Source organism: Callorhinchus milii, unplaced genomic scaffold (genome assembly GCF_018977255.1).
Source record: "Callorhinchus milii isolate IMCB2004 unplaced genomic scaffold, IMCB_Cmil_1.0 Scaffold19, whole genome shotgun sequence".
Taxonomy (NCBI): domain Eukaryota; kingdom Metazoa; phylum Chordata; class Chondrichthyes; order Chimaeriformes; family Callorhinchidae; genus Callorhinchus; species Callorhinchus milii.
Window position 1 is genome coordinate 6,844,194 of NW_024704760.1, and position 24,571 is coordinate 6,868,764.

The 24,571-nt window shown below is 41.8% G+C and overlaps 1 protein-coding gene across 1 annotated transcript in view; it reads right to left on the reverse strand.

Moving 5' to 3' along the window:
* The window catches only part of LOC103179094 (leucine-rich repeat-containing G-protein coupled receptor 6), a 126,825-nt gene that overhangs the window by 5,574 nt on the left and 96,680 nt on the right, over positions 1–24,571 (reverse strand). Inside the window, exons 5-13 of the mRNA XM_007894185.2 lie at positions 23,715–23,930; positions 19,529–19,600; positions 9,855–9,923; positions 9,002–9,073; positions 7,556–7,627; positions 5,455–5,523; positions 5,168–5,239; positions 2,308–2,373; positions 1,024–1,095 (exon numbers count right to left, since the gene is read on the reverse strand). Coding sequence (XP_007892376.1) covers positions 1,024–1,095; positions 2,308–2,373; positions 5,168–5,239; positions 5,455–5,523; positions 7,556–7,627; positions 9,002–9,073; positions 9,855–9,923; positions 19,529–19,600; positions 23,715–23,930 — 780 coding nt within the window. The remainder of the gene's footprint in view (positions 1–1,023; positions 1,096–2,307; positions 2,374–5,167; positions 5,240–5,454; positions 5,524–7,555; positions 7,628–9,001; positions 9,074–9,854; positions 9,924–19,528; positions 19,601–23,714; positions 23,931–24,571) is intronic.

Here is a 24,571-nt window from a genome sequence, read left to right on the forward strand (position 1 = left end):
TCAGAGGCGAGAGCGCGCCAGGGTGACACAGCACTGCTGCTTCCTTTATATTCGAGCACTGAATTGAGGCTGTAATATTAACGCACATACATTGTGACACACATTCCTCACAGGGTAGGTCAAAAGGACATTTGAATTGGTGAGAAGAGAGCGCTTCACTCTCTGTGGGGGTGATGAATGCACGATTAGTTTTGCAGTGCTAGGTACTTGAGCGGAACTGCACACTCACTCACTTGACACCCAGAGAGGTTCTTAAGCATAGAAGGATTCTTGTGCGGAGTGCATAAGCAGACGGTTCCAGGTCGAATTTGTTATTTGTAAGTCAATGATGTTAATGTTTCCGTAACCAGTGCAACCATATTCCTGGTGATGTGATGTGTAATACTAAAGTCCAGACCAATCTGTCTCATTATAGTCTTATTGTTGCCCATTCGGGCAGGTCACCCCCGATATAAATCAGTCTTTGGACTGCAGCACATATGAAATAAATGGGACTTGTGTATGAAAATAGAAACACTTTGGCAGACCGGTTAATAGGATTCATTACAATGTACGCAGATGAACCAACGCTGCCTGCCAAGGGTTAACGTGTGTGGCTGAGGGCTACATCTGTGAGAAAAAGTAGCTTTCCCACAGAGCTCTCGAATCACGACAATGAACACAAAAGGGCCAAATGACTAGGAACAAAGTTTATTTACTGCTGCAAGTTATGGTATTTTGTGCTGGAGGCTGTTTCTCCCCGTCTCCCAATTACGTATGGCTATTTTTTTGTCAAACTCGAGGCAAGAAAAAGGAAGTATTTTGGGGAACGCAACTTGTCTCGAATCGTTTAAGAGTTTGCTGCACGAACAGGGGATGCTACACCTACAAAGAGCACTCACTCACGGACACCTTATTCTACACAGCGACTTGTGTGATTGAGTTGCAGTCCCGGTGCCTGGAATCGGGTTTCTGTCTTATCAGCAGAGCACTAAAACTTCACCGGCCAGACTGCTTCAGGGAAGAATGCGAAAAGCTACTCACAGAGATCTCAGAGTCATTAGCTGTTGAAACGTGTCAGCTCTGATTTCAGTGATTCTATTGTGCTTCAGGCCGCTAAGAAAGACAAACAGTAACAATGAGATCAAGGTCTTAAGATATCATTCTTATTTCAGGTCACCGAAAGAAAAAAAATCAATCATTTTGGCATGAGAAAAGACGAAAAAATACAGAGCGGAAGTGGTTTTGTATCAAAATGTCAAAAGGGTGTCTCGACAATAAACAAAAGATACATTTGGCATTATCTGACTTTTTAAGAAAAATATCCATATAAATGGAAAACTTAGACTGTTATATTGACTTGTTAAGAGCCGAGAACTGGGGGAAAAAAACAAAGGTGCTGAGTCACTGCAAAGCTCTGATTTGGCTACGTTATTTGAAGAAAGGTCCACCCATACTCAATTCTACCCCTGATAAAGCTCTCTTTCAAAGGGACGAGTGAGAGGTGGGAGGGCAATATCTTGCTCATCTTGCCTAAACTCCGCATTTAAATTCTACAACCACAAGTTGCATTTAGCTAGCGTCTTTTACATGAGCGCTCTAGACTGCTACCCTGTGTGAGGGGCCCAACTTGTTGGTGTGTGTGCGGGGCAGGGGGAGGGGATCTCAGAGCACTGACTGGGCACCTGAGCTGGATAGATGGGGGGGTGAGGGGGGGAGATGTTGAATAATGGAAGAAAATTGTGAGAAAAAGTCAGGATCGATTTTTTTCGGTAACGGGGGACATCACGTACAATCTCCTATTGTCGGCCCGAATATGTTGACCTCAGCCCAAGGCTTATATGACCGGGGGAAAATTATTGGACTCCCACCCCACTCCCCACCCTGTGAATCGGAGAAAAGAAACCAAACAATTGTGAAGGTGGTTAGAAAATTGATGGGTAGAAGTATTGAGATAGCTTTTTAGGAATATAATAATAATAATAATCATCCCTGCATTTGATACAGCGCCTTATCGCATCTTCGAGACGTTTCAAAGCCCTTCGCAGAATATACTGTAAAGCGAATTGACTGTATATTTTGTGGGCGAAATGCGAATATATCAATATTATCAAATTCAAAGTGTAGAATGGAATACAATAAGATGGGAAATGGAAAAGATGTCTGAAAGCATGGCCAAAGCGGTAAGTCTTAAGGCGAGCTTTGAAAGCGGAGATTGAGGGGAGAGTGGGATTGGAGTTCCATAGAGCAGGGGCAGACAAATAGGCTAAAAACTTAAGTAACTTGTTGTGAATATCTCACACAAGAATATTTTATTTAAGGACTTACATTTCCTCCAACTTTTGGCAGTTATGGAAACTTGGCAGTTCGTGAATCTGATTGAACGATAATTCCCTGTAAATGTAAATACAATACTGTTAGCTATTCAGTCGCTATTTACGGCGGAGGCTGTGAGTATACATCACGGTAAATTTAAACTATTCTCATAACCCAGCGATAAAATGACTGGCTTTGTAAACAGTTAGCATGTGTTTGCGATCGAGAGGAGAAAGACTCATTTCAATGGTATGATTCCCGTCAACAAATATTTCTATTTCAGCCCACTGGCACTTAATTTCCAGGTTGTGCTAACTAACCATGTTTAAATGTATTTATACAGAGCGAATTCAAGGTACCCTTAAATATATCAGTTAATGATTGTTAATTTCATAATTTAAAGGGACATTGAATTCCCTCGTTACACACAATTAGCAATGAATTCCAAATAATAAAGTAATATAAATAGTCCTTACATTTGATACAGAGCCTTTCACGCTTTGAGAAAGTGCTTAAAGCGCTTCACAGGATTTATTGTAAGGTGTAGTGACTGTGTACTTTTTAGGCCAATTCAAATAATGTTTCCGAAACGTTACTGTGGATGGTACTTTAAACTGAAAGAACTTCCCTTTAAAGCCATGTTGCCCTTTGATTGTGAAGCAATCTGTCTTTGGGGAGTTGATAATTGTCTGCATTTTTGGTCATCTTTTCCACTCCTACCCCCAGCTCGGTTGCCCAGCCAACAGTTACAAGGGCTTTGAGACATCCCTCCCATGTGAAAGGCGCTGTATAAGTTGCATTGTATTGAATTGGTGTTGAGAAGTATCCAATAAGGAGACCTTTCCTGGCGTTTTTTTTAGGAGCTTGAGGGAGGGTGAGAGGTCGGCTGAAGGAGAAGCTGGACAACCCATCAGCCAAATTGTGTTAGACTTTGAAATTTTAGAGGCGAGCCTGACTTTAACCATCGATGATACCAGAGGGAATAAAAGTTATTTCCGCCTTGTTCTTTCATTTATTTTCCGGGAGTTACTCATTGAGCGTTATGACAAGGCAGCTTTTGCAGTGAGTAAATGTAGAAACACACCGATTCTGGACACAAACTGGGAACTGCAATAACTTTAATTTTACAACGTGTGAGATAATGCCTTGCAAGGGCATGTTTGGATTCTGAGCGAGGGAGAAGGGGGAGAGGAGGGTGGGGGGGAAGAGGGAGTTGACCATAAGCGCAGGTAGGTTTTTAGGTGAGAGGTAAGATAAAGAGGGGGTGAGATGGAGAGGAAAGAGAGAGAGTTCCAGAAGTTAGGGGCATAGCATCTGATTGAGACCACATGGGATGTGTTGCAAGCCTGAGGCAGTCGAGTGCAGGAGGGCGAACAAAAGAGTGGGTCAGGAGAAAGTCACAGAGATAGGGAAGTGCTAGGACATGAAGGGGTTTGTAAATGAGAGTGAGGAACCTGAAGCCTAGAACAAAATAAAGCAACAGTTACAACAACGAATTCCATTTACACAGCGCCTTTCACGAGTCAAGAGGACATCCCAAAGCGCTGGACTATCAAGGATTTGCACTCGAGTTGGGGGATGCTATCAGGTGGGGGGAACGGCAAGGAGAGTAGGAGGGTGCCCAAGGGAGCGGTCAAAGAGGACGGTCTTGAGATGGGATTATTAACCACATTGATCTTTGTCACTTGCTGCAATACTGCCCTGTCATGATATTCATCTCCAAAATGATATCAAATGTGCACAACATTCCTTTGCATGCAATATGAACACCAGTGTGATTGGTGTACAGCTGACCTACTAAACATATCATGTATTGGTGGAAAATTTACTTCCCGATATTGTTTAAGGTATAACAGTTTCGCCTTTAACCATGTAGCTGACTTTTCCAATTTTTAAAATGTATGTTGATGTGTTAGCAGAATGTAACATTATAACAATAATCCTTGCATTTGATATAGCGCCTTATCACGTCTTCGAGACGTCTCAAAGTGCTTCATAGACTATACTATAAAGTGAATTGACTGTATATATTGTGGGCAAAATGAACATGAGAAGGTTATTGACTTCTTGCTTAATGATAATTGATAAACTATATGTGCTCTTTGGGACATAATAATATTTATGATCTTATAAGATGGAGAACCTCGGCTAAAATAGCATCTTCAATAATGGGGAGATGAGGCTGATTCCATTACTAAGACTTAGCTAAACAATTACTATTTTAACTGTGTCAAGTGCATAAAGCGTTCTTCTGACCTGAAAGGTTACGATAGAAATTTAAATCGCTGTTGTATTCTTAGCGTCATGTTAACCGCCAGTGAGTTATGAAACCAGGAGGAGGTTTCAGCTCTTTATATTTGAGTATCATGCTACTTATAAAGAAAGAGCTTACATCAATTGCTGCAATGACTGTGTATTTTGAGGGTGAGTGCAGCAGCCAATTTGTGCACAGCAGTATCCCGCAAAGTGAGTAACCAATTTTATTTGGTCAAAGGGAGAAACTCCCTTCTCTTTTCGAATGGTGCCATGGGAGCTTTAACATCCACCCATATGGGACCTCAGTTTTAACATGGCATCTGAAGGACACCATCTCAGACGACCCAGTTCTCCTCCACTGCACTGCACTTGAACGTCAGCCTAGACAGCGAGGCTTCATGACAGAAACTCCACTGTAGACCGGGAATTATCACCAGTTCTGACTGATGAACATTGCGCAATATTAACTTAACAAAACGCAGTCATGTTACGGTTGTGATTCGAGAAGAGGGAAAAAAAGATCCATAATCTAAAGCCGGTCTGCGTTCCAGCTTGGAGTAGGATTAGAGGGTTAATATCAGAACATTCTTGCAACCAGGAACTAAAGTGTACTCACAGCACTCGTAGGTTTGGGAGTTGTTGGCAGAGACCCCTGGGAAGTGAGGTGATTCCAGCTCTAGTCAATGTCCTATCCAGGAGCAGAAAATTGATGCCATTATTTGGGAGCAAGCATGCGAGAAGCTCCTCAGTACATGACCCTTATTTTTACTGACAGAACTGACAATGTAATGGATAATTTAGGATGAATGAATGCCATCGAAAGAAAAGGGTAATAATTGCGACAAAATGGTGCCGGCTGTTCATTCAGAATCTAAGTTTGATAAACATGAATTTGTTACCTACAGTATTTCCAGACTGGTTGTTCCTTTAAGGTCTGGGAATTCCTTTATTTCACTTGCCCCATTTAGTGACCTGGAATTGACAGAGCAAAATCCATTACTTTCTTACATGCTTAGCTTAAAAGAAGGAGGGGGGAAAAATTGACACAGCATCACAGCTGTGTAATTATAAGCCCCTCCGCATTCTTAAAGGAAAGTATTTATATTGGCCCTTTTGTGTGTTCGAGCAAATTGCATTTATTTATCACATTTTAATTGGTTTGAATGACAAGACACCAACCAAATTATATTTGTACCAATACGTCTATTTTTACAAATGAATAATAAGCATAAATAGTCCTTACGTTTGGTACAGCACCTTTCATGTCAGGAGGACGCTTAAAGCCCTTCACAGGATATACTGTAACGTGCAGTGACTGTGTGTTTTGTGGGCGATGCGGCAGCCAAATTGCACACAGTAACGTCCCACAAACACTCATGAAGTGCACGACCAATTTTATTTGTTGGTCAGGAGATAGGCGGAAAACTCCCTTCTCTTCTTAAACAGTGTCAAAGGATCTTTAACGTCCACCTGAACAGGCAGATGGTGCCTTGGTTTAAACGTCTCATCCGAAGGATGGAATCCATGGCAATGGAAAACCCCTTCCAGCACTGCATTGGAGTGTCACTGTAGACTATGAGCTCCAAGTCATGCGCCACTTTTTGTTTGGTTTCTTCTTTCCATGTTCTCTTGTTTTAATAATACTAATGCTTACATTTAGTATGTATTGCCTTTTTCACATTGGTAGGACATCCGAAAGTGCTTCACAGGGCTCACTGTAAAGTGCTCTGATTGGGTGTTTTGTGGGCAAATGTTTAGAAGTGTTCACCAAAGTTTTCGGACACTTATTGAGTGCCAAAGTTCTCCTCTGTTCTCCTTTCTTCTCAAAGCACTGACTTGTCCTCCTCTACCTCACCCAAGTGGTTAGCTTATAACTGTGAGCCCAGGCAATGAGCTTGAGAAGGCTATTTGACCACACAGCTCATTGCAAAGGGGCCATACGCTGCCTTAAACCAGCATTCATGCATGTAACTCTCAAGAGAGCAATGGGAACGGTAGCACATATTTTCAATTTACGGATTAGCGGTGTGTAGCCGCTGCCCAGGCTCAGGTCTAGGACTCTTCAGTCTTGAGGACATTGGACTGATTTAAAAAGCAGCTTGATGCTGTGATAGGGGTTGGGGTGGGGGCGGGAGGGTGGGGGGACAGTAGGGTGGGTGTTTTGGAGGGATGAAATCAGATGGGGCCAAAGAGCCTTCTTCATCCAAACTGATAAACTAATCTTGTGATCGGCTAACCAGTCATAACCTTTTAGCTCACATGGTTTGGTGAAAGATGAGTCTTTATCCACGAACAACAGCAACCTGCATTTATATAGTACCCTTCAAACTGGATGGTATCTCGGAGCACTTAAAACCAACTAGAGGGGGCGGTTAGTCTCTGATACTTCAACCTAGACCTCCAGCAGAGCTGATGGACTACCCTGGTAATCTCTATGGAGCAGTAGGCTCAGCTCAGATCACTCTTTTGATATTAAAACTGAATGTCTCAAAGCTCTTCAGGTGAGGGAGTGTGAGGACATTAACCAAAGGCAGTTTCTATGGGATATTTAAAGCCAGTCAGAGAAGGCACAGGGAGAAGAGGTTTTTGCTCGCACTCGCAGACACTATCCTGCCTGAAGGGTGCTGTTTAAACACAAGTTATTGTTGTTGGTCGAGAGCACGGACTCTGAGCAGTGACGCACCTTACACGGCTCAGAACCAACAAAACTCACCAACTGTGCACAAGCAAATAACGATGATAGTAATAACACTTAAGTTTGACGCAAGGCCTTTGACATTGCGAAGTCACGTCAAAGCGATGCAATGCAAAGCGTAGTGATTGTGCATCTTGTAGATGAACGCGACAGCCAAAGTCCCGCAAACGGCTGTGAAGTGAAAACGTGTCCCAGGGGACAGATATCTCAGGGGCTTCCTGGTTTGGAAGTCAAACATTCAGCCATCTGAGCTACTGGGTTAGCTTTCTGAACTTATGAAAGGAAACACTTGGCTTAGCTCATACTTACAAGGTGTGAAGCTTTGGCAGATATTGAAAGGCTGATTTCCCCACAAACTGGATTGGATTATCATAAAAATGACTAAAGAGGAAGCAAAATGTTTAGATAGGTTTTTATACTGCATCCATCAGTGTCAAAGCTCACATCTGCTTTTCTTAAGTAAGCGCTCTGTGTAATCAGATTGAATAACAAAGCTCACTGCAGTCACATACAGAAATAGCTGAAGCAATCAAGAGAATCAGATATGGACCCTATGTTTTTACTGCTATTTGAAGAGATTATGGTGCGGAATTCATTTTAAACTAACACTAACATTTGTGAACGTGTCTCAGAAATGGGCTCTAAATAGCAACATTATGACATTATGTCATTACCTAACTCCGGTAGTTATTAACTATGAAAAACACTGATTCGTCTGCAGTGGGAGAACAGCTCTTGTCCATGAAGTTGTAGTCAAATACAGTACTCATACCCAAAGTACTAAACGGACAGCGCAGTGTAGTCTAGCTGGCTTCAACGGGGTGTAGCTGAATAGCTGTTCAGATTATGAACTGAAATGCCTCCCCACTCTATAGGGTTGGTGCTGCCAAAAAAAACCCAACTATTTCTTTGATGTGTACACTTGTGTCCACAGCCTTATTTACGCCATCACAAATATTAACCTGTTGACTGTTCATCTGTGTGCTGACTTCTGGCCAGTGTAAATAAAGAGCAGTATCTAGGCATCTTGAGAGGTTTTTACCAGGCCAATTAAAAAAACAAAATGACTTTAGAAATACCTATCAAGGGTGTTGCAAGTGAAACGCACAAAATTGATCGTGAGCAAGAATTTGTTGATAATATAACACCGCTTTCAGAGAGCAGGGATGGATACGGCTGATATATAACGGTGGCGGAAATCAATTTTTATTTTTTCCGATTTCCATAGGATCATATTGAGCGCTATTTTGAATTATCGTTTTTTTGGGGTGGGTGGGGGTGAGGGGATTTTTACCAATTCTTTTCATCAACTTCTTGGTCGCCAAGTTGCCACCGATGTCACTTCCTGCACACGCCGTGAGCAGAAACGCGCTTCCAAGTGGCAACCTGACAAGTCTAATTGGACTCCGTATGTTCTTCCACAGCAGGAAGAGATGGGCAGAAAATAGGCTGCAAGTTCAAGAAGCCAAATCCAAGCAGTTAAAAAGGCGTGGGAGGGTAGGATAAGAATGTGTTCTGTAGCTTGGCCAAGGTTTTATTTAACTCCGGTAAATAGATATTAATTTTTTTTTTGCTTTGGCAAAATTTATAGAATCCCGTCTCACTGACTTGGAAAGATTTGACATTTGTCCAGAAAGGAGCAACACTCAAGGTTAAGCTTTGTTATCTTAGACTGTCGCATGCATTTCGGCACACACTCGATTGAATAGAGTAAGAAACATTGACTGTAGGGCACTCAGGGGCAATTATACTTACATTGTTTGAAGTAATGGATTTCCAACAAAAGCCTTTTCTGGGATTGCCTTGATATTGTTGTTATGGAAACCCCTGTAACACAGATCAGTAATGCATTTGATTCAACTAAACTATTGTTTCAAAGAAAAAGCTGTAACAGATTTTGCTCATTCCCACTGTTTAAAGGACCCTTCCTGTATTTATCACATCTTTCTATTGTCCCTATATCTTTCACGTTATTCTACATCCTCAAACCCTACAGACCTGGCCGCTCCCTTTGCTCAGCACCTGCTCCATGTCCCCTGCCCTCCCCATCCCACCATCCGTGGTTATGCTTTAAGCCTTCTGCTCCTGCTCTCTGGAACTCCATCCCGTAGTCCCTCCAACTCAACCCCCTCCCTCACCTCATTCAAGATCTATCTCAAAATAATAATAATCCTTGCATTTGATATAGCGCTTTTCACGTCAGGAGGACGTCCCAAAGCGCTTCACAGAACACACTGTAAAGTGAATTGACTGTATATTTGTGGGCAAACCAGCAGCCAATTGCGCACAGCAATGTCCCACAAACAGTTGTAGATTGAATATGACCAAAACCTTCCACTTTAACCGTGTTTTTGATCACCTTTCTCCCTCCCCACCCGAATTGACTCCCAACCCTAGCCCAGGTGTTAAGCACCTTGGGACGTCCCCCTGACGTGAAAAGCGCTGTACAAACGTAAATTAGTATTGAATTGTAAGTTGATTTCTTATGTGCGAGAAACTAAATATCATTAACATTTATTCACCCAGAGTAAAATCATTGAAGTTTTTACCACAGTGAAATTCCATTCACATCTCACAATGTAAAGTCTTAGGGCACAATAATACTCACAGTTCTTGAAGTTTGCTTAGAGTCCGGATTGCTACAGGAAATTCAGACAGGTCATTGTAGTTCAGATCCCTGGCAAAAAAAAAGTGTTGATAATAATAATAATAATAGTCCTTGCATTTGATATAGCGCCTTATCACGTCTTCGAGACGTCTCAAAGCACTTCACAGAATATATTGTAAAGTGAATTGATGGGACCTAACTAAATAGAACCATAAAACTTTACAGCGCCTGAATACGTCTGTCCTGACATATGGAAATTATTGCATCATCTGCTTTGAACGAACAAAAACGGTGATAACATAACATGTTTTGCAGGTATGCAGTCACTCTGCCAAGCACACATTTTCTATCACTGGCCTTCCACACACTGTCGGTATCTTTGTGGAAACATATGACCCAGGTTGGCCTACCCGACAGTGGATGGAGGAAGCTGTGTTTAAAGACGAAAAAGGACCTTATGTTGCAGCCAATCTGTTTTCTTCACAATGCAACTGCTGCACATCACTGAGTAATCCAGCCTGGACTGTATGAATCTACAGATCCCGACAACAGAGAGTGCAAGAATGAAAAGTTCTTTACCGAACCCCTAACTGATAATAATAATAATAATAAAAATCCTTAGTTTGTTATACTGCCCATCACCTTAAGAGGATGTCTCAAAGTGCTTCACAGGATTTACTGTAGAGACAGGATTTTGTATGTGAATTTTGCAGCCAATTTTGAGAACAGCAATGTCTCACAAAGAGCCATAAAATGAATGACCACTTTAATTTTGGGGATGTGGGACAAAACACCAGAAGAAACTCCCTTCTCTTTTTGAGCAGTGCCGTGGGATCTTTAACGTGCACCTGAACAGGCAGGTGGGACTTCAATTTAATGTCTCTTCTGATGGACATCATTTTCAACAAAATAGCACGTCGCCAGCATTGTATGGAGTGTCAGCCTAGTTTATATGAATTCAAAGTCCTGATGTACGGCTTCAGCCCACAACCTTTGGTCTATCAACTTAGACCAGGCTGACACCTAGATATGCACTGAGGAAACAGAGCCCAAACTATGTTTGAAGACACAAGTATAAACAACTGAAAAGAGATACAATCGATGGATGTTTTGTAAATACTAATAGCAAATCACGTTGAAAATAGCCACCTTTTAGACCCTCAAATGGCAACGCCAATTTTCTAACTCAGGTACTCATGTTACCGGCAACGTTACATATTTATTGAGTCTTTTTCCTGTCAGAAAGAAATAAAAAATGGCAATTTTCTAAATGACAATTTAAAGTCCTTCCATTGTAACGTGTCATGAAGAATAGAATATTAGGAGCAGGAATAAGGTCATTAAGTCTGAGGTGCACTTCCTTTCTGAATTATGTGCAACCCACTTACCCCTCCTCACCATTTCTTTCAATCCTTTCTCTCTACAGACATACATCCAGGTGCCTTTTGAACCCATTCATGCTATTTGCTTCATTGCCTTGCCTGGCAGCTTACGCCTTAGGTCTATGACCTTTTGTGTTAAAAAAGTTCCACCTGACTTCCTTTCTTCCTTCCAACATCCCTTTTTTTTTGACAGATCATCTGTTGCAAGAACTATCTTCAAATATGCTCTCAGTGAAAGGTCATTAAGAACAACAACGAGATTCCATTTATAGAGCGCCTTTCACGTCGGGAGGACGTCCCATTAAGGAGCATTGACCCATAAACTGACAGCAAAGGTCTACATAAATTCCTACCTCTATGGATCCACCATTTCTGTGGCTGTCTGAACATGAGGATGCCTTTATTAGCGTAACATTGGGTGAGATGCGCCAGTTTCTAATACAAGGAATCCATTTGGGAGAACCAGCAGATGGCACTCCTCTCCAGCTATGTGGTTTGCCACCATTTTTAAAACATATTCAGCGATGAGCAATTCTATTTTGTAAATTTCAGACCCTACATGAGGCCTCGGTGTTTATTTTGGGGTTTATCTGGTGGGAGGGCCTAAAAACACACGCTCCTAAACAACCAAGACACTCTCATTCCACCCAAGGGACGTCTTGTGAACTGACCATCTTGCACGCCCACCTGCTGATCCTAGCTGCAAGGAAAAGCTAAAGGAAAGAATTAAAGTTAAAGTAATTCTTACATGTTGCACTTTGGAAGGAAATCTTCCGAGAGTGCGCGCGCCCCCCCCCCCCACCAATAACGTTTTACTGACTTGCAGAACTTTCTGTGCACAAAGAAACCCTGGTAGACCTGGAGTCACTATGTGAGGATGACAACAACAAAAACAACTTGTGTATATACAGCGCCCCTCATGCAGGGTAGTGTCCCAGATTGCATGGAGCTGTTGTTTGTTTCCTTTAAGATGCTGCATTGTAAGCGATCAAGAACGTGCATCCACAGACAGATGTGCAAGAGCAAAAACTACTCTGGCTGTGACTCTACAAACGTTTAACTGTTAGAATTTAGTGTTTCATTGTGGTGCTACACCAAATGGCTCACTATTTATTAAGTTACTTATATTTTAAAACTAAAGCCCAAAGCATTTTTGAACGGTACCCTGATTTCAATGAAAAACCACATTCTTTTGTTTTGTCTGAAACCATTGTGAAGAAACTATTTGATTTGTGGTAACAGAAACAGTGGAAAATTGCTGAAGGGATTAGCAAGTTCGAGTGATGTAATGCATAAAGTGGGGGAAAGTAGACATTTTGATCAGACAGCTGATGTTGGGATACATTCATGCTCACTCCACAGGTCCAACACATCACAGAGTATGGAGTCAGGACAGTAACATAATAATAATAATCATCCTTGCATTTGATACAACACCTTATCACGTCATCGAGAAGTCTCAAAAGTGCTTCACAGAATATACTGTAAAGTGAATTTACTGTGTGTTTTGTGGGCGATTTCAAACGATTTCAAACTTGGTAAAGGTACCATCTCTTCCTGGTTCCCAGTATAACGTTTATTGCATCCAGTAGAACATCGAACATCTTCACAAACAGAAGCTGAGCAGGTGCTGTTCCCAACATTGTGGGGAGAAAATTTTACGAATGTCTATGTGCGTAAAAGTATCTTTTTCAGTAATATCCTGGTAAGGTTTTCCCTGAGCGTCTCAATGTCTTTTTTTAAAAAAACTGTACTGTTGCCAATATTGAACACTGATTGAAGGAAGTTGAGAGTTTTATAGCTTCTTTATTGTTTTGTGCGGCTGAGCTTCTAAACTGTTTTTGGGTACACCTGTGTCAAACATTGAGCTGCTCTGATAGGATGTGCCGTTGTTACAAGTCTATTCCTGTCTGAGGACACCACAGATAAGATGCTGGCGTCATGTACACCTGCCAGCTTGGCCTTCAAGAGACATCAATTTATAGATATGGTGGAAAAAAAATGTTCTCCAATTAAAGGGACATGCTCACCAATATTTTTCTCAAACAGACATAGCTGTTAGTTCTAAGATGAGCTTCAAGAATATCAGCGCTAAATCTAATGTCCGTAAAACATTTGTCTACTGTGAATAATAATAATAATTGTTGCATTTGATATATCGCCTTATCACATCTTCAAGACATCTCAAAATGCTTCACTGAATATACGGTAAAGTGAATAGGCTCTATATTTTATGGGTGAAAGGGAAGGAATTCCTAAAAGTTACGCTAATCCATAAATAAGCAGTTAGCATGACATAATAAGGGTTTGACGGTGCTACCACATATTATTTTAGGCCAAAATACAGCCCTCTGGAATTTTTTATATTATCAAAAAGGATCGCACTTTGTAACCCTAAAAATTCTGTCATCTCCTGACAAAATGTTGTGTCCCATAACATTAGTTCCAAAGGACAATGCTATGACAGAGTGCACCTTTACAGTGCTGTGTCTCACCAACACACTTTTCCCTTGAACTATCAACGTAGAGAACGCATAGCCTGACAAACAACCATACCCCTGACAACCACTCTCCTGGGCTGGATTTCTGGTTGGTTTTAAACAAAGCTCTTGATAGCTGCCTATTTATCTGCTGAAAATTTAGGACAGTTAGTTTTGTGTGTGATATAGTGGACAAAGCAAATGTTCTTGTGAAATCTGACTAACGGCTATGATTTGTGAAAGAACACGATACGAAAGACTGAATCAGACTCCAAATGCAATTCAGCGATGTGTCATCACTGTTATACCTTTAATAGAGTCTGTTTTGCAGTTTTTTTTTACATATCAAGTTCATTCACAAATCTTAATCATTAGTCAGATGCATGAAAAAAACATCAAAGCTTTTATTTAAGGAGAAGTACTTTATATATTTTATCTCTTAAACTAAGCTGCAATATTTGTTGTAGATAGGAGACAATAGAGGCTTTTATAAATGGTTGACGTCCTTGCCAAATTCACTTTTAGCATTGTAAACTCTATTGCAACAGAGGTGACTCAAAACCAAAATCTATTGCCAGCTGCTTTGAATTACTTATTGTACAGACTTAGCCAGTCTGATTATTGAAAGAATAAGAGGTGATTTATATGCCGTATTAATTAATGGAGCCTTGTCCAAAAACTGCAGGGTGTAACTTGTTCTCTGTCAAAAAAAAATTGACTCCATTAAAGTTAGTTTGAACTTAAAAGGAATATTAGTCGCGGGAAAGATATGAAAGCAAGTGGGAAGCTGCTCTGAGGAAGGGAAGTATCTTCTCTGTGGTGACCTGACAAAAAAAATTGGAGTTAAACCTGGGCTCAAATGTTATTTGTAAAGGCAGCTACAGCCCCAACTACTGTTACCATGAAATTGAAGGATGCAGAGACGTGAGATATGGGGGATGTGGGTAGGAAGACATACCCATGGCCAGATATTTATTTGGTGGAATCTTCTGTGCTGTGATAATGATGGTCATCATATTATAGGTTGCAACTTTCACCTCACCTGCAGAGCTTTCAGCAAGAACGTCCCCGCTCTCCTGAACTCCTAACTCCCACTGAAAATCCCTTCGCCTCAAGCCATCTGTCTTTATTTTCAACCTCCTTTCGAGAAATCTAACTCTTAGTGATCTTTGGATCACTTTCCCCCCCCAATGTGCTTTTGCGATTCACATCAGCCCAGGTAGATGTGTTGTAGCGACTGGGATAACAGCCAGAGAACAGAGTGTCGAGTAACCACTGGAACCCCTCAACGTCTAATCTCAGGACCGGCAAACACCTGATTCACTCAATTGCTTCAGGTCTGTTTAAGTGCTGAAGCTTCTCTACCAAAGCCCTGATTATTGTATGCTTCACATCCCAGTAGTTCTTAATATTTCCCATTCCATCCCTCCCCACTTTTAAAGCCTTGTTTTCCACCGCGCTTTTGGTCACCTTTCCCCATCCACCTGATTCCTCGGATAATCCCATCACCCCCAACTCGGGATTCCTTTCTCCATAGATGCTGCCTGACCTGCTGAGTGTTCCCAGCGACTTCTGTTTTTGAACTATAATGAAGAGTTACACGGAAGGCACTCATTCGCTCTTAATTCCCACTGTTGCTTTGCAATACAATACAAATTGACATCCTATTGAGGATCAGATTTCAACGAGAAGAAAATATTCAACTGTGTTAAAAAAAATTCCAGTGGGCTCATGGGTTCTGATATAGTGATGATCAGTCTTAGCAAAAGCTTTAATTTGCTGGTTACTTTTTCCAACAACTGCTTGATTTTATGCAGCACTTTCAAAGCCTTTTTAAGTCTCAACCTGTGAGATGACCTGCAGATAAATGTCCTCCTCAGCAAAGTGCTCTGACCCTAAATAAATAAACTTTTAGAAATCAATATAGCGAGGGAAAAAGAGATCAGATGCTTTGTAGTTTAAATGCAAGTTCCCCTCCTTACTGGTTGAGAAAATAAACAGTCTCTGCGTTCACTGTCTCTCCACCTGAAGAAAAGAAAAATCATGGTTCCCATCTGACCAGATAATAGGTCCAGACTTGCCAAATCATTTGAATGACAGTCACCAAAGATCAAAAGGAAAACTGACAATTATTCGCAAGTGTTTACATTTTTCGAAAGGCATTCATTTCTGTCAGTGACATTGCAACAATGCATGCAGAGATATCATGATCATACTATACTAATCTTTGCATTTGATGTAGCATCTTTTCACGTCAGGAGGATGTCTGAAAGCGATTCGCAGGATTTACTATAAAACTCTGCAAAGCGAGGCAACTCTGTATTCTGTAGGTGATCGGGATAGCCAATTTGCACACAGCAACAACAACAACAACAATATTCCATTTATCTCAAGATCTGATAAACAGCCCTGAAGTGAAAGACCAATTTTGTCTGGGAGTCTGTTGGCTAGGACACCAGGAAAAACATCAAATTCTTTAAACAATCAGGCATCAAGACAATTAAGTTCCATCTTGGTGCACGCACACACAACCCAAAGAAATCAGGTATTTGTTCTTTAGCTTCATTTAAGGCAAGAGGGCAATCTGGTCTTCATTAATAGCAAAAAAAATTCAGAATAAAGCTGGTTCATCCTGTGGAGATAACACTGATGAACCCAGCGTAAATTGCACTGTTTCTGAAACCACTTCCTCCAAGATGTTTCAGAGGCAAGATCTTCAGACGTACTCGTGTACATTTATATTTATTCTAAAAAAAACGTTTCTGGGACCTTATTTGATATACATTAAATGTTTAATGCAAAGAAGGTAGTTTCACCTGGTGTCCTGGCTAACAATCCCCCCAAATAAAATTGGTCAATTAATTTCATGGCTGTTTGTGGGACATTGCTGTGGGCATCTGGGCTGCTGTGTTGACTACAACAACAACAAGATTCCATTTATAAAGCGCCTTTCACGTCAGGAGGACGTCCCAAGGCGCTGCACAGTTGGGTCATGACCCGAGCAGGGGGGAAATGGTCAGGGTGAGGGGAGGGAAGGGAGGGAGCGAGGAGGGGGGAAATGGTCAGGGTAAGGGGAGGGAAGGGAGGGAGCGAGGAGGGGAAGAGAGTCGAGAGGGGAGCTGAAGGCTCGGTCAAAGAGAAAGGTTTTGAGAGCGGCCTTGAAGGAGGAAAGGGAGGAAGCAAGGCGAAGGCACTGGGGATGGAGTTCCAGAGCCTCGGGGCTGAGAGGCTGAAGGCCCGACCACCGATGGTAGTCCGGTTGGGGCGGGGGACGTGGAGCAGACCGGAGCCAGAGGAACGGAGGGTACGGGCAGGTAGGTAGGGGGATAGTAGGTCGGAGAGGTAGGAGGGAGCAAGGCCGTGAATGGCCTTGTAGGTGAGGATGAGGATCTTGAAATCAATCCTCTGGGGGATGGGGAGCCAGTGGAGGCGAGCGAGGGCGAGGGTGGGAGTGATGTGTTCCCGAAGCCTGGTGCGGGACAGTACACGAGCTGCAGAGTTCTGAATGACCTGCAGTGTGGAGGGAGGTGGCGGGAAGGCCGGCGAGGAGAGAGTTCCCATAGTCCAGCCTTGAGGTGACAAAGGCGTGGACCAGAGTTTCAGCAGCGTGAGGGTGAGGTAGTGCCGTAGTCTGGCGATGTTCCGGAGGTGATGGAAGGCGGTGCCAGTTGTGGTGCGGATGTGAGGGAGAAAGGACAGCTCAGGGTCGAACAAAACGCCGAGGTTCCTGACTGGCTTTGAGAGGTGGAGACTACAAAGAACAAAGTTCGCCCACAGAATATACAGTCAATTCACTTTACTGTATATTCTGCAAAGCACTTTGAGACGTCTCGAAGACGCGATAAGGCGCTATACCAAATACAAAGATTATTATTACACCGTCACTTCACAGTAAATCCTGTTAAATACTTTGAAATGTCTTCCCAATGTGAATGATGCTATACAAAATGCAAGGATTATTACTATTAATGGGTTAGATAGAGTGAGTAGTAACCCAGAAGCAATATGTTCAGGTACACCTAGGGAGTGAGAAACGAAGACGCAGATTTATGGTCGGGAGAGGCAAGTTGAAACGGATGGTCGAAGCCATGATACTGGGCTCATTGAAGAAATTGCTAAATGCTATTGTGGGCCGGCAATGTTCTGGAGGGATGAGATCAAATAGGCCAAAGAGCCTTCTTTATCCAATTCCGTTTTGTGTTCTGTTGTGATCCTGTAATCGTTTAAATTGTAAACAAGAGGATTATGTGATGCAACAAAGACATCTCCTGGGCTCTCAATAAATCACAGGGCTCTAGGCCAAAGATGATATCAGCACAGGCAGAAACCATACATTGACTAAGTAAGGCTGGCGCCTCTTTCCATTATGTTGCGTCTTACATTCTTCTAGATGAAATATCGAGGATATGTACAAAACTAAAATCAAAGCTTTCGTGATTTCTAAACGTGCTGAATTCTGGAACCCGAGGGCATTATTAGTAGGATAATGGCATCTTTATCATCACAACATGTGCAGTGCAGCCAACAAACAAAACAGAACCAGAATTAATTGCAGACCGTTAGGTTTGTATTATTTTGTTTATGAGCATTGCTTCGTGTGAGACAAAGGGTACAATTTGAGAATTTTTTTTTAATCGTAAACTCACAAGAAAGTTAAAAGGGTTCGGAGCCAAGCTAAGGGGTGTTCGAACTCTGTGCACCTCTCCCACAGTGATTGATTTATTTAGTCATTGCTTTAGAATACTTTCAGATCCAACAAGGCAGCAGAACAAGAGCAAAACTTGCTTGCCTTTGAAAGGGAAGTGCAGAGCAGACCCCCATGATGTATTTTACACACAAGAGAATTGACACAAGCAAATCGCTCCGGACTCTACCCCCATCTGAAGGGCGTTATATAAATGTTGTTGTTGTTGACAGGTTATTACAAAATGTGGTAGAGTCCAAGACCCGGGACTCATTGAAGTAAGAGTTTAAAGCTGCAAAAGTGAAGATGACAGGATTAGTGTTCTGAAAGGATGAGATCAAGTGGTCTTCGCGTGAAACTATCTTGTGATCTTCTGCTTTTCCTGCCCAATATATTAGGAATCCTCTTGTTAATTTAACACCAATTCCAGGAATCTGAATCTCTTTTCACACACGGAAATGTTGGTACGTTTATTCCGAAAACCTGAGTAGATTATATTCACTGAGCAGCTTGTGTCCGCTAATTGAGTTACCTCCTCAAAGAATTTAAACAGAATTTTTCCGTATGAAAAAAATCCATGCTGACGGTTCCCCTCGGAGTTCTTTTAGAATGAACACAGTGAGCATTTCGTGAAATATCTGCGCTGTCTGGTGTTTTTTATAGTTTTAGTGTCCTTCCACTGATTCATTTTCTCCAGTTAATAGGACAAGTGAAGAGTTATGGGTAACTCTTGGCAAGTGAAGAGTTAAAACTTGAGTGAGTATGGAAATGTAGCAACATTTTGCCAGCAGCCATATCATTAATGGCTTATCTTCAAGTAATGATTGCCAGGCATCATTTATTCTATATAAAAATCCTACCATGATTCAATCTCATGATCTTAGTAATGGGAGGCTAACACAAGACAACTCAATAACACTCCTCAATAACACTGGAGCAGGAGTCTGCTATAAATGAGGGTGTCCTTTGAAGCCCAGGTTATCGCAAACAACGTCAGCAGAGACCGATGCCATGATTAAGCCCTCCAAGGTGATACTCCGAGTTAAGGGCGCTATACAAACGCAAATTCTTGTTGGTTTGTATTCCGTGCGGGCATTTACAACATGAACAGAAATTAAAGTTACTTACAGTGTCTCTAGACTGTGGAGTCCATCAAAGCAATTCCTTCCAAGGGACTGGATATTGTTGTTATGGAGATGCCTGTAGAGAAGATTTGTATCTCATTTAGGAAAATTGTTTTCAGGAGAAAGATCAAACAAGTTAACTCTGAGAAGATGCTAGACAAATGCAAGTTGTTTCTGCTGTTTCAATCTCAAGCCCCATTTAAAAATAGTTCAAAACCAAAGGCACAAATATGGATTTTTTTCTTTACCAATTACTGAATGCTGTGTTTTCTGATGATGAGTGCTAGAACTGTCATCACTACACGACTGGTATTGTGTCAATATTACAAGGTTTCTCTTTATTAACACTATACATTGAGTAAGATTATAGTAATGATAATCTTTGCAATTTATATAGTACCTTATCATATTGTTGAAACATCTCCAGTATCGTCATATACTGTGAAGTGCAGTGACTGTGGGTATGCATAGTGTCGCATATACAGCCAATTATATTTGGGGGCGTGTTGGCCAGGACACTGGGAGAAACTCGCTCTTCCTTTCGAATAGAACCATGGGATATTTAACGTCTACCTGGACAAGCAGACCGGACCTCAGGTAAGAACATAAGAACATAAGATATGCTGGACGAAAAAAGACCAAGGTCTATCTAGTTCGCCTTCCACCATCCTGGCGGTCGCATGCACATATGTCCCAAACTACCTATGTGCTATATTCCATAATGTTATTCCCTAAAAGAAAACATCTAATCTGTGTTTTAAAGAATCAACAGTTCCTGCTTCAACCATCTCCCTAGGGAGCCTGTTCCATAGGTTCACTATTTGCTCACTAAAATAATGTTTGCGTAGATTCGTTCTGAATTTACCAGTTCTACATCTCATAGTAGGGTTTCAGACTCTGAGACACTACCCGGCATGGAGGGCTCTATATTAAATGCAAGCTGATGTAACTTAAGGCAAAGTAAGCATCTCATGAGGTCTATGTATCCAATATCCACACAAGATTACTCAATGCATTTATCACTACATCAAATAACCCTGAGCTCCTTCAATTGAGAGGAACTTGTCTAGTTCCATTTTGAAATCCTTCGTAGTTTCTTGTTCCATCATCGATACCAGTAGTCTGTTCCACATGTCTATTGCCCTTTCACTAAAGAAAGTGTCTCCAAGTCTCACTTGTTACCCCTATTTTGAAGATTTCATGGCAGATCCTTCAATTCAGGCAAATCAAGCATCAGAAATTGCAAATCACAGCTACCACAACAGACCACAAAAATGTTTATGTGAATTTCAAATAGTTATTGATCCTTATTGATTCTTACATGTCCGTACATCTCCTAAAATATTTATTTATGAACTTGAATTTTCAATCATAAATTTTGAATTCAAATCTCTGAATTTAAGAATTTTTGCCCAATTTTGTGCCATCTTAAATTCGAAGACAAAAGCAGCTTTACAGGATTAAACATAATAGGATGTCTAGCCACGGGACGCTGTAGAGAATCAACAACAACTTGCATTTATATAGCGTTCCTCACGCAATGTAGCGTCCCAGAGCGTTTGCTCCAACATAAGCGGGCGGTCATTAAATTAAATTTCAAGACATTACATTCCGATAGCAAACCACCTTTTCCTTCTTGTCAACATGTAAATATAATAATAATATATTAATAATAATATTATTAGTAGTAGTATAGTGATGGAAGAGGCATTGGGATGAAAAGATCTGCCGAAATCCATTAAACCTTTTGGAACAGACTCGATGGGCTGAATGGCCTCTCCCTGTTCCTGTTTTCCTACGTTCCTATCAGTGACGTGTCAAATAGGTCTTTTTCCTGACGTTGCCTGTGCAGATCTCTCAGTGTGAGTGACCGCCCGCTAGTCTGGAAGCAAACCTGTTAATTTCTCATCTCATATGTGTGTGTGTATATATATATATGTATATACATATATATATATATAGCAGGGAGATGCAGAAAACTTTTTTTTTAAAAATGCTCTTCAAAACCGAACAATGACGAGATTAGCTGCATGTTGGCAACTGTAGAGGGTTGATGTGGAATGAAATGCCTTTTAAATTATACATGATCGGATCTGTTCTTGGCTCAGTCCCTGACTGGAAAGCTTCAAAGTCCTTGAGTTTTTTTTTCCCCCTCGGGGGTAGGGAGAATGAGCACAAGCCTGTTTTGTCCCGTAGCTAGGACATTTCCTGCTGCTTTAACACGTCGGTCTCTGTGGCCTGGTCAGTCAGTGTAACTTTGTCCCGGGCCATTCAGACGAAGCTAAACTTATCTTCGAAGGAGGAGGTCAGATGGGGAAAATTGTGAATGAAACCCACTTGTTGGTTGGGACGTGTTGGACGCCGGTTAATGCAGTCATTATTCCCCACTTGACGTCTTCGTCCTTTTCACCTCACCTTCTTCAAAACGACCTGCTCCCTGGCATTTTCTCGAACTTTTGCTGGCAGTTTGCCAACTATGTAATTAGCTGTGCAACTTTCCAGTGCAACACGTGCAAACCGGGAGTCATAGCAATTAATGTAACGAATTCCATTTGGCGAATATCACACAAATAGATGACCCCCCCCCAAACCCCTCCCCGCTTCACCCCACACAATGGAAGTGACGATATTTTAGCTTTGATTAATCTTTTGTAACCTAATGTCCCCATGTGTTAACAGTACATTCACGAGGACAGGGGCACTAGGATACATTTCAAGCTCGACAGCAAAAACAATTATGTGCGAAGAGAGTTGTATAAAACCACATTGGGGTTGGAAATCTGCTTCATTTTGAATGAACAGGGGGAAAAATCCCATCTCTTCCACCCGCCCAAAACTTTTTGTTGGGTGTGGGTGGAAGAGGGTTTGAGGGTTTTGTCTGTGCGGCAGTAAGTCAGGTCAAGTCTTCAGTTTTCAATGAGTTGCCTGGGGCTTGTTTTGATGTGTTTTTTACCCCCCCGCCAAAAGGTCGAGGGTGCAAAGTACATTAAAGGATCCACCAGCAGTTTGTCAGCAATCAAAACACCCTAAAGAAAATCCAGCCTTTGCCTGACACAATACTTCTGCTACACTTCAGCGAGCACCCACAGTCAAGCACCTGCAGGCTCTAGTAAATATTAACCCTAGGTCAAAAACATTGGAATTATGCCTGGGCGCTTCTTGTTTATTTGGTGGATAAACTGTTTCTGGGCACACGAGTTGTTAAAAATAATACCTTTGATTGACTTTTACCCCCACCTTGCAGGTTGCCCCTGGTTGTATTCATTTCAACGCACGTGTTCTCGTCTAAAGACCTTCCCTTCGACTGTGCCTTTGGCCACCCTCCCACCTCCCCACCCCGTGCTCTCCACCCCTCCTGACCCCGACTCCCAGCTCGGGACCAAACCCTTGACTGTCCAGCGCCCTGGGATGTCTTTCTGATGCGAAGGGCGCTGTACAAGTGTCATTTGTTGTTGTTGTCATCAAGGAATCCAACAGAGCTGTCCTCACACAGCACAAACCTCACGCAAAGCAGAGTGCACCAGGGCTTTGTGCCAGTATCTTGCAATTCCTAAATTAATTATTAGATGGCCTGGAAGCTCAAACAGTTGAACACTTGACTAGCAACAAGGAGGTTATGGGTTCTAGAACTGCCTTGGGACTTGCTTGCACCTTGGTTCCAGAAAATGTATCAGCCTGCAGTTAGGCCACCAGATGGAGTACCTTCAACACCAACAACAACTTGCATTTATATAGCAACCCTCATGAGGGGTAGCATCCTGGAGCACTCCTGGTGCTTGGGGTAGTGGGGGATGAGACAGGAAGCAAGGGGGACGTGATAGGGTCTAATTCCATCCCACCCGATGCATTTTGCCTCCTGTTGAATAAATTAACGGATTATTCCATCTTCCAAGGTGACTGGATCAGGAGGAAGTCTCAAAGATCTGTACAGGATTTACTGTAGCCACTCGGTATTTTGTAGGCGAACAGGAAACGAGGGAGGGGGAAGGGATCAAAGGAGAGGGAATTGAGGGAGGTACACGGACTGGTTGGGCCGAATGGCCTGTTTCCGGCCCGAAACAGTGTATGCAATTCCATGTAAGCACTTAATAACAATAATCCTTGCATTTGATATAGCGCCTTATCACTTCCTCGCGACGGCTCAGAATAACTTCAGAATATTCTGTAAAGCGAACTGACTGTGTACTTACAGTACGACTAGGCTGGAGAGATTGACGAACGCATCATCGGAGATGTGTGTTATTTTGTTGAGAGCTAATGTCATTGCCTGGAGTGAAGGCAAGTTGTTCAGAGCTCGAACAGGAATTTCAGTCAGTGCATTATCATCAAGCCAAAGGTGCCGTAGGGACTGCAGTCCTTCAAAGCTGTTCTGAGGGATGACTGAAATAAGGTTCGCATCCAAGCGTCTGGAACAAGAACAAGAGAATTATTTTTTTTCCCTTCCCATAAGAAAGCAAAACATTATCTCCATGAACTGTGTAATGAGCTGGCAATGAAAACAATTAACAGTATTTAAGACCAGTTATCCAGAATTACAAGCCTTTGAACAGAACAACGAGTTCACATGTTATGACAAAGCTCACTGCAAAATAATAAGCAAACACTGTTGTGAGGTAATTTTTTTTAAAAAATGGGAGTTTCGCCCACAAGATGCAGTCAATCCACTTTACAATATATCCTGTGAAGCACTTTGAGGCATGCGTGATAAATAATAATAATGCATTTAATATAATGCCTTATCAAGTCTTCGAGATGTCTCAAAGCGATTCACAGAATACACTGTAACTGAAGTGAATTGACTATAAAATTTGTGCGGCAACCAGTTGTGCACAGTGATGAGGCGTTACATCAAATGCAAGGATTATTATTATTAATACTAAAAATAATAATAATCCTCGTGTCTCATTCAGGGCGCTTCACAGGATTTACCATAAATTGATGCTACTGTGAATTTTGTTGGCAAATGCGCAGTCAATTTGCACTCAGCAATGTCCCATAAACTGCCCTGTAGTGAATGACTAATTGAATAGTGCTGTGGGATCTTCGA